General features: G+C 44.1%; 1 protein-coding gene across 1 annotated transcript in view; it reads right to left on the reverse strand.

Annotated features, from left to right (window-relative positions):
• Positions 1-11412: 11412 nt before the first annotated feature.
• Positions 11413-14529, reverse strand: part of LOC116837700 (A disintegrin and metalloproteinase with thrombospondin motifs 2) — a 105370-nt gene continuing 102253 nt past the window's right edge. The window contains exon 20 of the mRNA XM_075068310.1: positions 11413-12425. Coding sequence (XP_074924411.1) covers positions 11965-12425 — 461 coding nt within the window. The 3' untranslated portion in view covers positions 11413-11964. The remainder of the gene's footprint in view (positions 12426-14529) is intronic.

The raw sequence follows: 14529 nt of genomic DNA on the forward strand, positions 1-14529 counted from the left end.
GGAGCTGAGGGATTCAGAGTGTGGGAGGGGGCTGCAGGTTGAGGTGGAGGTTGGGGTGCAGGAGAGGATACAGGCTCTAGGCTGGGGGTGCAGGCTCTGGGGTGGGGCTGGTGATGAGGGGTGTGGCGTGTAGGAGGGGGCTCTGGGCTGGGGTAGGAGGTTGGGACACAGACTTACCTCAGATGGCTCCTGGTCAATGGTGCAGTGGAGCTAGAGCAGGCTCCCTGCCTGTCCTGGTTCTGTGCTGCACCCCAGAAGCAGCCACCAGGTCCTTGTAGCCCCTGGGGGGCCAGGGAGGCCTTGCACGCTGACCCCACTGTCATAAACAGATAGCTAAGGGTTAATGTCTCTTTCACCTGGAAAGGGTTAACAAATGACACCTGATCAGAGGACCAATCAGGAAACAAGATACTTTCAACTCTGGGTGGAGGGAAGTTTTGGGTGTGGGTCTTTTGTTCTGGTTCTGTTGTCTCTCTGGGCTCTGAGGGTGATCACACTATCTCCAGGCTCTCTAATCTTCTGTTTCCAACTTGTAAGTACAGGTAGAAAGACAATATAGGCTTTTACATTGTTTTTCTGTATTTGCAAGTGTGTAGTTTGCTGGAAATATCTTAAATTGTATTTTTTCTGAATAAGGCTGTTTATTCATTTTTTTATAAGCTAACAGACCCTGTCATATTTTCATCTTGATTACAGAGACAATTTTTATGTCTTTTCTTTCTTTTTATTAAAAGCTTTCTTTTTAAGACCTGTTTGATTTTTTTTCTAGTTGAGGCTCAAGGGAATTGGAATCTCTGTGCCAGGATTACTGTCTCTCTCAGGGAGAGTCTGGGAGGGGGGAAGGTGAATTGTCCTCTCTGTTTTGTAATTCAAGGAGTTTAAGTACAGTAATCTTCCAGGGTAACCCAGGGAGGGGAAGCCTGGGAGGAGGTAAAGAGGGGGGAAGGGAAGTGGGTTATTTCCCTTTGTTGTGAGACTCAAGGCATCTGAGTCTTGGGGTCCCCAGGGAAGGTTTTGGGGGACCAGAGTTTATCAAACACTCAGAGTTTTGATTGGTGGCAGCATATCAGATCTAAGCTGGTAATTAAGCTTAGAGGTTTCATGCAGGTACCCAACTTTTGGATGCTAAGGTTCAGATTTGGGAATTATACCTTGTGACACCCACCCCTACTGCTGGCTCCGCAGCTCTCATTGACGGAAACCACAACCAACGGGAGCTGCAAGGGCGGCTCCTGTGGTTGTGAGGGCAGCACACGGAGCCTCCCTGGCCACCTAGGTACCCAGGGGCTGCACTTCATGGACCTGGCAGCTGCTTCCTGGGAGCCAGAGTAAGCGCCACCTGGACGCCGGACCTCAACTCCATGCCCTAGCCTTGATTCCCCTTCCACATCCAAACTGCCTCCCAGAGTCTGCCCCCTCCTAACTCCCTGCCCCAGCTTTGAGCCCCCTTCTCCACCCCAAACCCCTCATCCCCAGAGCCCGCACCCCCAGTCAGAGCCCTCACCCCCTACCTGCCCCCCAATCCCCTGCCCCAGCCCTGTGAAAGGGGGAGGAAGAGGGGACAGAGTGAGCATGGGCAGGAGAGTGGGGTGTTTGGTTTTGTGCGATTAGAAAGTTGGTAGCCCTACCTATAGGCCAGTAAGACATACAGCTCAGCAATTAAAACCCAAGTTAACCCTGCAGTGCAACTGTTGTTTTTGACATTTCCTGTATCACTTTCACTGGCTTTAGCACCTTTGTAAACCATTTCACAGGGAGTGGGTTTGTTTTTGTGGATTTATGGAGCCAGGCCTAACTTTACATGCAGAAACAGCCAATACATGTGTTTGCTATTTGTGGTTACAGTCTGAATGCAGAATATGCAAACAAGCTGAAGAATTCTGCCTTCAGCAATAATCTCTTATGCTAATGTTTCCTTTTCCTGCAGTGCCAAATAGCTGTCTGCTTTAATACATGTGGGGTAAAGAGCTGAATGGATAAATCTCAGCAAGTGAGTTAGTCAGTGAATTTAACCCACAGTTCTGTTGTTTCTTGAAGGTATTTGTTGTCTGAAATTATTTTAAGAAAAATTCTTAGTCTGGTGGTGGGCTGTGAGCCATTCCTTTGTAAGGATTAATAGTTTGAAACGAGAACAGCAGTGCTTAATTTGTAATGAAAGAGGTGCCGGGGCTCAAGCTTTTTATGTTCATAACTGATGGAGCAAGCTCAGAGGGGTCGGGGCTGTGAGCTGCCAAGCCTAGAAGTACTCAGTCCTAGCACAAATTAAGCACTGGAGCACAGTGTTGGTTTCATTTCATTTTGGGGGGAGCTTAACTCTTCGAATCAGATTTCCAGTGTAACTACTGATGTTTGAGGTTTTCTATATTTGCTTATTGCATGAACTTTGCTGGCAGTAACCTGATATGTTGTTCTCTATTATTTGCATTCTGAGGGCACCTAGCGATCCCAACTGATATCAGGGCCCCATTGTGCACGGTGCTTTACAGACATGTAGCAAGAACTGGACTGTAAATTCTTTGAGGAAGGGACTGAATAGAAACCCAGAGAAAAGGTGGGAAAAAGGAAGTTGTATTAGGCCCATGTAACAGATGGAAAGCAGAGGCCCAGATCCGCAAAGGTATTTAGGTGGCAGTCAGGTATCTAAATACTTTTGAGGCTCTGGGGCTAAATGACCTGCCCAAGGTCACATGGGAAATCGTGGCAGAGCTGGCACCTGACGCTGGCATCCCCGTTTAGTACCTTAACCACAAGACCATCCTTCTCATGCTCGCTTTCCAGGAATATACTAGCTAACTCAGAAAGGGTTTGGGGGAGGAGCTATTGATCTTGTATTTGAACAAGTATCTGCAGAAACGTGGGGGGGTGGGGATGTGTACTGGCTCAGCACTAATACTTGGGAGTTAGCACACCCTTCCTAGTGAATGTCTGGCATTCACTTCTTCTTTGCTTGCTATAGAACCGATTGAGAGGCCCAGATCCTCAAAGGTATTGAGGTGCCCAACTCCCAAGGGGTTCCCTTCATCCCCAAATTAACATGCACATGATGCATCATTTCTTTTTGAGTCCAACATAGCATAAGTTGATGGGGTTCTCCCTCTGAAGCACCTGGCATTGGCCACTGTCTGTAGACAGGATACTGGACTGGATGTACCTTTGGTCTGACCCAGTATGGCCGTTCTTATGTTACAAGTCTGCACCCAGCTTAAACCCTCTTATATTACACTGGAATGTTTTAGGAAGAACCACAGTCTTTTACTAATCAATAATATACCTGGGCTTGATTCAGACTTGTAGCCTGCAAGAGACCGTTTCTGTATCCCATCATTTTGAGCCATCAGATCTATGTGTTTTCACGCTTTGAAAGATTGTATGTTGCTCTATCAATTTTTTAAAAAATTTTCTATCTCCACAAGACATTTCTTCCATTTAAAAAGATCTAAAACTGTATGAGTTTCTTTATTCAGGCCTGTACATTTACAATATACTGGTTCCAGGGCCGGCTCTAGCCATTTCGCCACCCCAAGCACGGCGGCACGCCACGGGGGGCGCTCTGCCGCTCGCCAGTCCCGCGGCTCCGGTGGACCTCCCGCAGGTGTTCCTGCAGAGGATTCGCTGGTCCCGCAGCTCCGGTGGACCTCCCGCAGGCATGCCTGTGGATGCTCCACCGGAGCCTTGGGACCAGAGGACCCTCCGCAGGCATGCTTGCAGGAGGTCCACCAGAGCCGCCTGCCGCCCTCCCGGCAACCGGCAGAGTGCCCCCTGCGGCCCCCAAGCACGCGCTTGGTGCGCTGGGGCCTGGAGCCGGCCCTGACTGATTGGATTTTGCTCCCAGTGAAATTAAAACTCCTATTGACCTCAGTAGGATCAGGGTTGCACCCTAAAATAATAGGTAAAATCCTCAAGCTATTTACACTATAAAGGCTTTCCATCAGAAATCTTACCAATGTGCACCTGTGAGCTTCAGAGGTCTTGATACTGTTTTTAAAATGCGGTCTCCAGTTTTATATCTGCACATTCTGTGCAATCAGATACAATGTCTAAATGGCATAAGTTGTTCCTTGCAAATAACTGCACTGAGGAGCTCAGATGCTGGTAACCAATGGTTGCATTTTGGTTAAGAGCTTTTTGACAAGATACTGTCGGAGTCTGGAAAATAAGACACAAATAGGCCATGAAGATAATAGGTTAAAGATGATCGTAAAGGAAACCATTCATTATCTCTTTGCCTCTTGCTCTAACATCTGCAGAAGCCTCTATTGCAGAAAAGAGCTCTGGGGGTAAGTTTTGCAAGCTTTTTCTTTAGTGTGTCTATTCCATATCAAGTTAAATGCTTTGCTGCTGCTGCTGCCTATGTTTACTGTATTCTGAAAGCTAGAATAAAATTTAAATATATACCTCCCCGCCACTCAAAGAAAAGCTCCAAGGATATATTAAGTGAAAGTGAAGCTACAAGAGTTTCGAACTAACAGCCACACTCTCCTCTTTCCTCAGGTCTCTCAAGGTAAGGCTACACTGCAATAAAATACCTGCAGGTGGCCTTTGTGAGCTGACTCTGGCTGCAGGGCCATGAAATTGCATTGTAGACATCTGGGCCCAGGCTGGAGCCTGGGTTCTGGGACCTTCCCCCTCTTGCAGGGTCCTAGTGCTGGGGATCCACCCAAGCCTGAATGTCTACACTGGATTCTCTAGCCCAGCAGTCTGAGTCCTGCAAGCCCAAGTCAGCTGACATGGGCCAGCTGAGGGTGATTTATTGCAGTGTAAACATACCTTCCTTGCCAAACAAACTGAATTTCAGTTGCATTAATGAGGAGGAAATCTGCAATTAAGAGAGAAATTATAAAAACTGTAATTAGGATTTCAGTTTCAAGGAGGATCTGTCTCAGGTCCTGTTTAATGTTTAAAGGTAAAATAGTCTGATTCAGAATAAAATATCAACTACCTCTTTGATCTACCATTAAAAACATCCTGAAGATAAGTGCTATGAAGTCCTGATCCAAAGCCCACTAGAGTCAATGGAAGTCTTTCTTCAGATTTTGGTGGCCTTTGGGTCAGGGCCTAAACTATATCAGATGCATAAATTTTGGGGGAGAGAGGAACCAACAGTTTGAATTCAGAGAACATAGGAATTGCCATATGGGATCAAACTAGTGGTGCATCTAATCCAGTATTTTGCCAGGGCATCTAGACAAATGTATCCACCGAGTCTCAACTAAAAATAAGAACATGGTAAGTTACTTTGATTAAAGAACATGTTGCATCACACTGGATGCTGCTGTGTGCTAGTTCCGAGTAGAAAAGGAGAGCAATACTCTGCCAGATCCTCAAGAAACAGAGTTCAATTAGTGGGGAGAGGTTTTAGAGTGAATCTGTTTATAAAAACATGTAGGAGAATGTGTCTGGGGGAAGTATTTTATGAAAGGTAAAATTACAGTATAAATCTCTCTTCCAAAGCAAAAATAACATACCATTCATAAACTGAAGCCCAGCTAACTAAATCAACGAAGTCGACAACATGTGAACTAATAAGACAGACATTCACAGGCTTCAGCAGAACACATGTGGCACCAGATCCCAAGCTGGTGTACATTAGTTTGACTTCAGTGAAGCTATGCCTATTTATACTTGCTGAGGGTCTGCTAGCCCAGACCAAACACTAACAATGTGTTTTGTGCTCAGGATTTCTGCAGCAACCCCATCCTGATCAGAGTGAACTAAACATACCATTTAGGAAAGAAAACAGACACTCACTAGAGTCTCAAACAACCTGTTTCCTCAGTACACCCACATCCAATGTTTCTTTGGACCCAATGAGTCACCAAAGGGAAAAGTTCAACACTTTTGCAAAAGAACACAGATCTTTGAACTTTAATAAATTATAAAAGTAAAAGTTCTAATTTGTATATACACTTTAATATACAAGAAATGGCTATTCATTGCAATTGCTGTGAAGACGTATGTATTGTAATTGAATGGCAGTGCCATACAGTTATTCAGATGAACATAGCTAATACTGTGCATTGTAGGTGATTATATAAAATATTAAATGCATTATATAATAAAGTAAATCATACAGCCCCTTTGAGTACTAGTAAAGCACCATTTATAGACTGTTCAAATATCTTAAAGCATTTTAAGTGAGTACTGAATCTAAATATTGAATGGAAGGTGTTAAAATCAGGACTAGAGAGTGAATACCATGGATTACAGGAATTCTAAAGGGAATATTAGATGAGTTAAAAATGAGTTGATTGGAGACAAAAGAAATATGGTTAATTTTTAGGGTCTCTAAGATACTGAGCAAAGAAAGATTAATTTAGAAAGTTGATCGGCTTGCGTTCAAAATCTGGATGCATTAATTTGGTGGTTGGATTTAATGGGTGTGGTGCTGGGCCCCTAAACCCTTAATCTGCATGACTATATGAATACCTACCAGGAAATCCTCTCTCTTAAGGGAGAATGTTGTTTCAGCTTTCAGATCAGACAGCCAGTGGCCACTACAAAAATAGTAGATCTACAACTAAATAGATTCCTTTCTTTTATTCCTGGGTATTGTGTTAAATTGGTACCCTGGGATTGGGAGGCATCAAAAGGCACTGCCTATGCAATGGTTAAACATTAAAAGACCATGTAATAAAATAGTTTTTGCCCAATTTATAGCTATGCTACTAAAAGTAGCCATGCAAGAGAAAGCTGCTGTCCAAAGTTTAACAGGCCTGTAAACAATTAATATATTCCATCACATAAAAAGGAACAAAAGCAACTGTGAGCCAGACCCCAATTACTGCTTCATGTTGGTTACTCTTAACCTGAATGGCCCAAATCCTGAAAGGTATTTAGGTTTTTCACTTCTCTGTGAACTGGAAATACTATGGTCAGTTTAAAGGAATGCAGTTCTTATGGTTTAGGGTAATATTCTTTCTCATATGGAAATATTGTAAAGAGAAAGTGGCAAACCCTCATTGGCCAGTATCTTACCCTGCTGAACAACATGGACTGAAGAGTTTGACTTGTGTTCAGATGTCACTGACTTCATGGGGGGAAAAAAAAAAAGCCTAAGGTGGAAAAGCAACCCACTGGAATTAAAATAGTCAAAAATAAAGCAAGAAGGCAGAGTGAAAGCTCAGTACAGAGAGCTGAAAAAGGAAAGAGTTTTAAGGTCAGTGGAAAGACACCCGTTAACTTTTGTGGGCATGGCTCAGTCAGGCCCCTAATGAATACCATATGTATATGGATACAGCCTTGCTTTCTGTGGAGTGTTCTGTTTCTCCTATACAGGATGGGCTTCCCTGGAGCTTGGTAAATGATTTTAAGAACTGAATCATTCTTGGGACAGGGAAAGTGTTGAAGTGCCAAACTGTTTCTGAACTCTGAACGAGCTTTGAAACTCAAAATGCAGCTCGTGACAAAAGGTTGACAAAAAAGTTTCATCTCCAGAGGGTTCGGCCCTGGCTCTCCTATAGTTCTATCATATGGCAGAATGCATCTAGTCATTTGCTACTATGCAAAACATAGGTGCAGGGTACAGCTGTGTGAAATGATACAGAAAAGCAGACCGCCTCCCGTGAATTTACTGCTTCCTAGAGTGGGATGGTTCAGTGAAAATGTGGTTTTTCTGTTAGATTCTGACCCACAGCATTCCACCCGCTCTATGGAGGTAATGGGCAAATTGTAGGGCAACCTTTGAGTTGTGGGTTTTTTGTCATGTATTTCTTCCTGGCTTGCTAAACCTGTTCCATGCACTCAGGAGCAGCAGAGACCATTTAAATATGTTCTCTCCTGGCTGGATGTGAAGAAGGACATATGACCCCAGAAGGTGCCAGAGAACAGTACAGGGTTGTTATCTATCAAAGCGACCAGATTAATTTTGCAAGCATCCATCAACTCCTCCCTGCATGAGGAGTCCAGGGCACCACTTAAGGATGCAGAGAAGGGGGTATGGAGAAAGGGGTCACGTGGCCTGATGGAAGGAAAAGAATTCTGGGGAGGTGGAGACCTAGAGTCTGGTGGCTACCTGCCCAGGTCCAAAACCTTCAAGGTTTCCCCACAAATAGGTTTGTCTAGTTTACTGTGTGACTGGACATGCTGTTTGGCTGTGTTAGAGTAGGGGGTCCCTGGTTATTGCATTGCCCTCATAGACCAAAAGTTAGAGTGATACAGGGAAAGAGGAGAGTATTCTTTAAGTTGAACTGTCACAATAGAGCAGGGGAGAGACGAAAAGCATAAAATAGCTCTCATTCCTAGAAGCTGTGAAGTCAAACCTACCCTGCTTTCTCCTGCATCTAGATTTTATGCATAGCAGCTGAACAGGGGCTGTTTTAGCTAAGACTTTGAGATAAAAGTTGCCCAATTTTTCCTTTTTGGAGCCCATGACTTCACTTCCATATTTTATGCAAGTGACATGGCAGCCTCTGAACCAGACTGTGAGGGTCTGTCAGATAAACTTGTTAGCTGCACTGAAACCCCCAGGGAAGGCTGCTGCTGCATAATGTTACTCCCACATGCTCAGGCCTGTGCTTGGTGGTGGGCACCTAACAGCCAGCACAGGTCACAGTCAGCAATGGCTGGGAGCACACAGGAAAAACAGAGAGAGGTCATCTGTTTATCTGGCAGGACCTTTCTGTGCAGTGCCTAGTACAAGTGTGTGTGGGGGATTCTTGGTTGATCCTTAGGCAACAATGTAACAAACATGATTAATAATAACTTTGTGCCTCTGTTACAGGTGCTGGCATCTCCTCCTTTGACAGCATAAGGGGCTAAGCTTGCAGTGCTGTGCTAAATATTAATATATCTATTGGGGCTGCATCTGAAGTGCTCCAAACTCATCCTCTGTATGAGCCAGGACCACAACTAGCAACTTCACCACTTTCTGAGCATGTAGCACAAAATCACAAGCCTTAGCTACGCTAAAGTAGTGCTGGAATCATGAAAACTCACCCTACTATCTTCAGCCAGCAGCTGCACCTACAGCTTCTTCCCTTTCCTCTTCTCTGCACTGCTTATCTTTTTTCCTACTTCTCTTCTCCATCACAAACAGCATGGCGGGGGGGTACACCCCGCTACCTGCAAACAGTATTTTCCTACTATCTGTTCTGGCCTTTCTCTTCCTTGCCAAAACTGGTAGTTGTCTCATTTCTGCTGAAGGTTTTGGCAGACTATGCATTTGGGGATTGTAAAACATGGCACTGTGCATCAAATGTGGAACTGTTTGATACTAAGCTGGGGGAGGAGGGATAGCTCAGTGGTTTGAGCATTAGCCTACTAAACCTATGGTTGTGAGCTCAGTCCTTGAGGGGGCCACTTAAGGATCTGGGACAAAATCAGTACTTGGTCCTGCTAGTGAAGGCAGGGGGCTAGACTCCATGAACTTTTGGGGTCCCTTCCCATTCTATGAGATAGGTAGATCTCCAAGACAGCTCTTCCCTTCTCTGAGTTCTTATCTTCATCTGAGCCATTAATTCAACCAACTGACTAAACACATACACCAACCTGGCCTGCGTTAGTATACAATCTGGACCTTTAATTTTGTTTTTTAGAACCAAAAAGAAACCCCTGCTTTAATGGAACATTCTCCTACCAGCCCCAAGAGAAGAGGCCATTGTAGGAAAAGAATGGAAGAGGTTGTGTAAGAACAGTGTATATGGGAAGAGTGTGGATCTTTGTTCCCCTTTAGCAGTTAGCCCCTTTAAGGAGGTTTCAGAGTCTGCTAATGCATCGTAGCTCCTTGAGCCTCTCTGGCTTGAGCTAATACTTGGAACACTGAAACCTGAGAGCACAGGGATGTTACAAGAGTCTTTACCTATATCAAGCCCTGATGTAACTTCTTTCAATTTAGGCTGTTATATATGCCCCTTTCACTTCAGAAGCATTACTTTGAATTGACCTCCACATCATCCTGTGAGGAAGTGAGCTGATGGCATTACAACAGGGATAAAATTGGCCCCTTCTCTACTACTTTGTCTAATATTCTTTGTAAATTATTTTTGTTAAACCTTGGCTCTTGTCCTTTCAACAATTTCTGGGCATAGATTCAGCTGCTGGTTTCAATAATTCAGTGCACTCAGGCTACTTTTAGTGCTGTCTCTTTCCAATCTAAACTGGGATACTGCAATGGAAGCTAGGTGACCCATTCACTCACAACATTTAAAAGCAGCACTGGGGGCTCCATCATGGACAGCAGAAACTCTGTTGTGGTTTGCTTTTCAGTGAGGGCCTGGCTGCCAGGTTCAACATTGCTTCAGCAGCAACTAAGCTATGTAGCATCTTATACGCATTGGGAATTTAGCACATGCCCAAACTAGCTGTGCAACTGAGAAGATACAAGGTCATGGTCTCACTTCAAGATCAAAAACTTGAATTGAGAGCATTTTGCCACCTCTCAATTGCCTTTTCTATGTGAACTGGCAGTATCAAGGTGGGCTAATCCCTGCCTGTCTTTTCTATATGAAATGACAGTTTCAAAGAGACCTTATCCCCTGGAAAATATTAACAAGCTTGAGCAGACATGGGAAGGTCAACGCAGTAGGCAAGAGGAAAATTAAAAAAACCTCACACCCACAAAGATTTTAATTCCTACTCCTACAATATTCCAGGGTTTGCAAAACCCACAGAAGTCAATGGGAGCCTTTCCACTGATCTTAGTGGTCTTTGGCTCAAATGCTCAGTACCTACTATTCACATTAGTTATCCTGTAAGTGGGCTGGTAACATCCTTACCTTTGCAAGCAGGCATGCCTCACCAAAAGGTACAAACCACCAAGTTGAATGTGTCTTCTGCCTACCAGCCATCCAAAATGAGCTATGGAAAATGGTGAGGTTGCTTATGTAGGCCCTCAGCTATCAGAAGATATTGCAGGGAAAGGAAGTACTCAAAGGCCTGTCAGGCTACACATCTCTAAGATCTAAGCAAACTTGGTACATGTTTATATATAAGCATGATGAACAATTGTTCACTTCTGCTGCACCAGAGCTGTCCTTAGGAAAGACTGATAATACACATTGTTTTCCTTCAGAATGACATAACATTGTACCATGGAAAATGTTAACACACACAATTACGCTTTCTTCATGAAGCACCAAAGGAAAGGAAAGGAAAAGAGACTCCAGTCATTTTAAGTTAAACAGAGTGTGGATAAAATGTAGACCGAAAAGAATGTCAACTAAAACCATTGGGGATTTTGTATTACAGGAGTTTATGAAATAAAGACATTCAAAAGACTAGGACATTGTCAGTCTAAATTGAATAGGTCCAGTCAAATAGTAAATAATTTTTATAGATGCAAATGCTTAGAAAAATGCTTTGAAATTGTTTATGGGAACATGCAAACTACTGATTATCAGTTCTGAACTGAGATTAAATATATGGTTGTACAAAGAATCTCAAATGTGTACCTTTCTCAACTGGGATCTTACAAGTGTCCATGTAAGTGTAGTCATGAGAATAGTTCCATTTAAGGCAGTGGGACTACTTGCATGTTTAAAGTCATGCATGTTCTTAAATACCTTCCTGAATCTGGAAGTAATTTAGTGTACGGTTTGATGCAATGCTTCTCCTGATCAACTGACTGTCACTATTAAAGGCATTTGTAGGTAATGGGGTCTGTTCTCCTCCCTGTTCAATGTAACTCCCATTCACATTCCCTAGGAGTTATGCAATGCATTGAGGGGTGAAAAGAGCCCATAATCAATAAACCTGCTGATCTGGGCTAGGTAATAGGTTTGTTTGGATTCAGTGAAATACTGTACTGATATTGCACTAGTACGTTATAGCACCCTGTAAACCTAGCCTTGAAATGTTTATACTAGCATTATGAAACGATCTTACATTTCTGTTTGTTTAGGCATTAGGATTTGGCATTTCTGCCATAGCACCGCTTTTTTCTTTCTAGTTTTTATGACATGGGCATTACTATGGTGGCGGTAACATCTCTATAAGAGAAAAAAATGTCGTTTGTGCCGTATTTCCATTTTAATGTAGCTTACTAATAGTCTCTCTTTTTCTTTTCTCAGTGATCAGCTCCTGAATTCTTTGGTTCTTTGTCTTTTCGTAAGTCAGCCTCCTCCGGGGGATGAGGTTGTGCTGCGGTACTTCATTGTCCAGTACATCGATTTTATATGGCACGTCTACTGCATTAATTTCTGAGTGGTCCTCAGTTGCATTGGAATGGGTGGCGTTTGATTTGAGAACAAGAGGAGGACTAACAGTAGCCTGCATGACAACCACCCCAGTAGGAGGAGTAAGGGTAGGTAGGAGATCCTCCTCAATGTCGTTCTTATTTAGGTTAGAATCAGTTACATTACCATCCTCTGTTATGTTGTTGTACATGTTACAGGACTTGCAACACAGCTTATTGTAACCAGGCATTGAACAGTAACGAGAGAGAACTTCCATGCGACAAAACATGGACCTGTCTCCTTGGCAACGTTCCCCTGAAAGAGAAAAAGAGGAAAGGTAAATAAACAGCATGTGGGGGAAGTCTTATTGCAGAAGAGCATTTAAAGTCATATCCTATAAAATTAGCAACAGGCACACTCCGACTTTGGCAATGGAGGCAGGGTTTGAAATACAAACTGGGCTGGGAATTTGACAAATAGACCTGCTATAATTAAAAGGGTCCAACTGAGACCCTAAATCCTGACACCATCAAACTCTAGGGTGATCAAAGCCAGATCTGAATTTTGCATGTTGGCCTCATCTCTGTGATAAATCCAAGCACTCTCCATCCTTCCCTTATGCTATACTAACACTAAGCTATGCTGGTGACATACTTCATAACAATGCAGTAGTGAACTCATAACAATCTTGCTAGTGCTATGTTGTTACTCCAGAATTCCACCTTAAGCCTCCAAATAGCTTAAGTCACAAATTATACTCAGGAGCTCTTTATTCCTTCACTCCTTTTATATGCTGTTATGCAGAGTAACAGTGACTTAACTAAAAACAAGGAGGGATTAAAGTGTAAAAGGCCACTAATCTCAGCCCTGGGCTTACTTTTATATGCATATCGCTGAGCTTCAAAAAGCCTGTAGTCTTGTCTGAGGCTATGTATAACTTCTAATTTAAAATAATTGATATGAAAGTCCATGCTCAGCTGTCTATCTTTCAGTCTGAACGTGATGGCATTTCCTAAATGGTTATCTTGCCTGAGAGAACTGTGAAGACTTTGGAGCAAACCTTGTCTGCCTTTAAGGAGGAACTTGGAATCTGGTGAGCTTTTTACACAAGCAAGGTAGAACTGTGCTAATGGACATTAGTGACTGGGAGACTCACTGCAAACCCCTGTCTTCTGTAAATCAGAGAATGAAGACACCTAATCAAGATTAAACCAGGACAATTAATAGATGTTAAGGCCCAAAGGGATAATTTAGATCATCTAGTCTGAATGAGTCACAATAAATGCACTGGGCCAGATCCTGGGGTCAATGAACTGTGTGTGGCAAAGTTTAGGATTAGGGGGGTTGGCCATCTTCTTATTCTACACCATTTATCCAAGTCTCGTCAAAAACTACTAAAATCCTTGTCTCCCCACCCCGGGACAGACTGGCTGGGGTGCAATCTTCAATCAGTAGTTCTTGGGGAGTGGAAGTGAACAAGGCTAGGGCTTTCCACCTGTCTCTCTTCTACCCACAGCAGGGCTGCTCGGGGGTGCGGGGGAAAGTTGGGCAATTTGCCCCAGGTCCTGGACCCCACAGGGGCCCCCAGGAGACTTTTTCGGGGTCCTTCACTCGCTCCGGAAGCCCCGGAAAACTCTCACGGGGCCTGGGTCCCCGGAGCTTCTTCCGCTCCGGGTCTTCGGCGGTGGGGGGTCCTTCTGTTCTGGGACCTGCCGCTGAAGGGCCGCGAAGACCTGTCGCAGGGATCCCCTGCCACCAAATTACCACCGAAGACTGGGCTGCACTTCGGCAGCGGGTCCTGCTTCGGCAGTAATTCGGCAGAGGGGGACCCCGAGGTACTTCAGTGGTGGGTCCCGGAGCAGAGGGACCCCCTGCCACCGAATTACCGCCAAAGCAGGGGCCCCCCACTGCCAAATGACCCCAGGCCCTCAGAATCCTCTGGGCGGCCCTGACCCACAGAGGAGTCACTGCATGCTGTCTGTCCCCCTGCATGGACAGGATGACTGTTGCCTTGCCTAAAACCAGGAGGTACTGGAGCACTGCAGCTAACAGAATTACATTAATTCCTGCCATGCAAATAAGCCCACACTGGGGGAAAGTGCTGAGGAAGAAGGTAGGTTAGAACGACACTTGGAATTGTGACAAGTTATTTTCTCAGTAGCTACAAGGCTGACTGTCACTTTATAAGTCCCGGGGCCCTCTTCTGCAGTAACCCAGGAGCCAGCTGTAGGTGGGAGTTCCTGCATTATCTTGGGAACACAATCATACCTATTGAATAGTAATGATAATAGAAGTTGTTGTGAACTCTTATAAGACAAGACATATCATTTCAAATACTTGTCTTAATTCACAGTATACCATATTGCAGAATATACATAAAGCCACATATGTTTAGCATTACTGATACCATACTTTGCCA

This window comes from Chelonoidis abingdonii, chromosome 7 (assembly GCF_003597395.2).
Source record: "Chelonoidis abingdonii isolate Lonesome George chromosome 7, CheloAbing_2.0, whole genome shotgun sequence".
Taxonomy (NCBI): domain Eukaryota; kingdom Metazoa; phylum Chordata; order Testudines; family Testudinidae; genus Chelonoidis; species Chelonoidis abingdonii.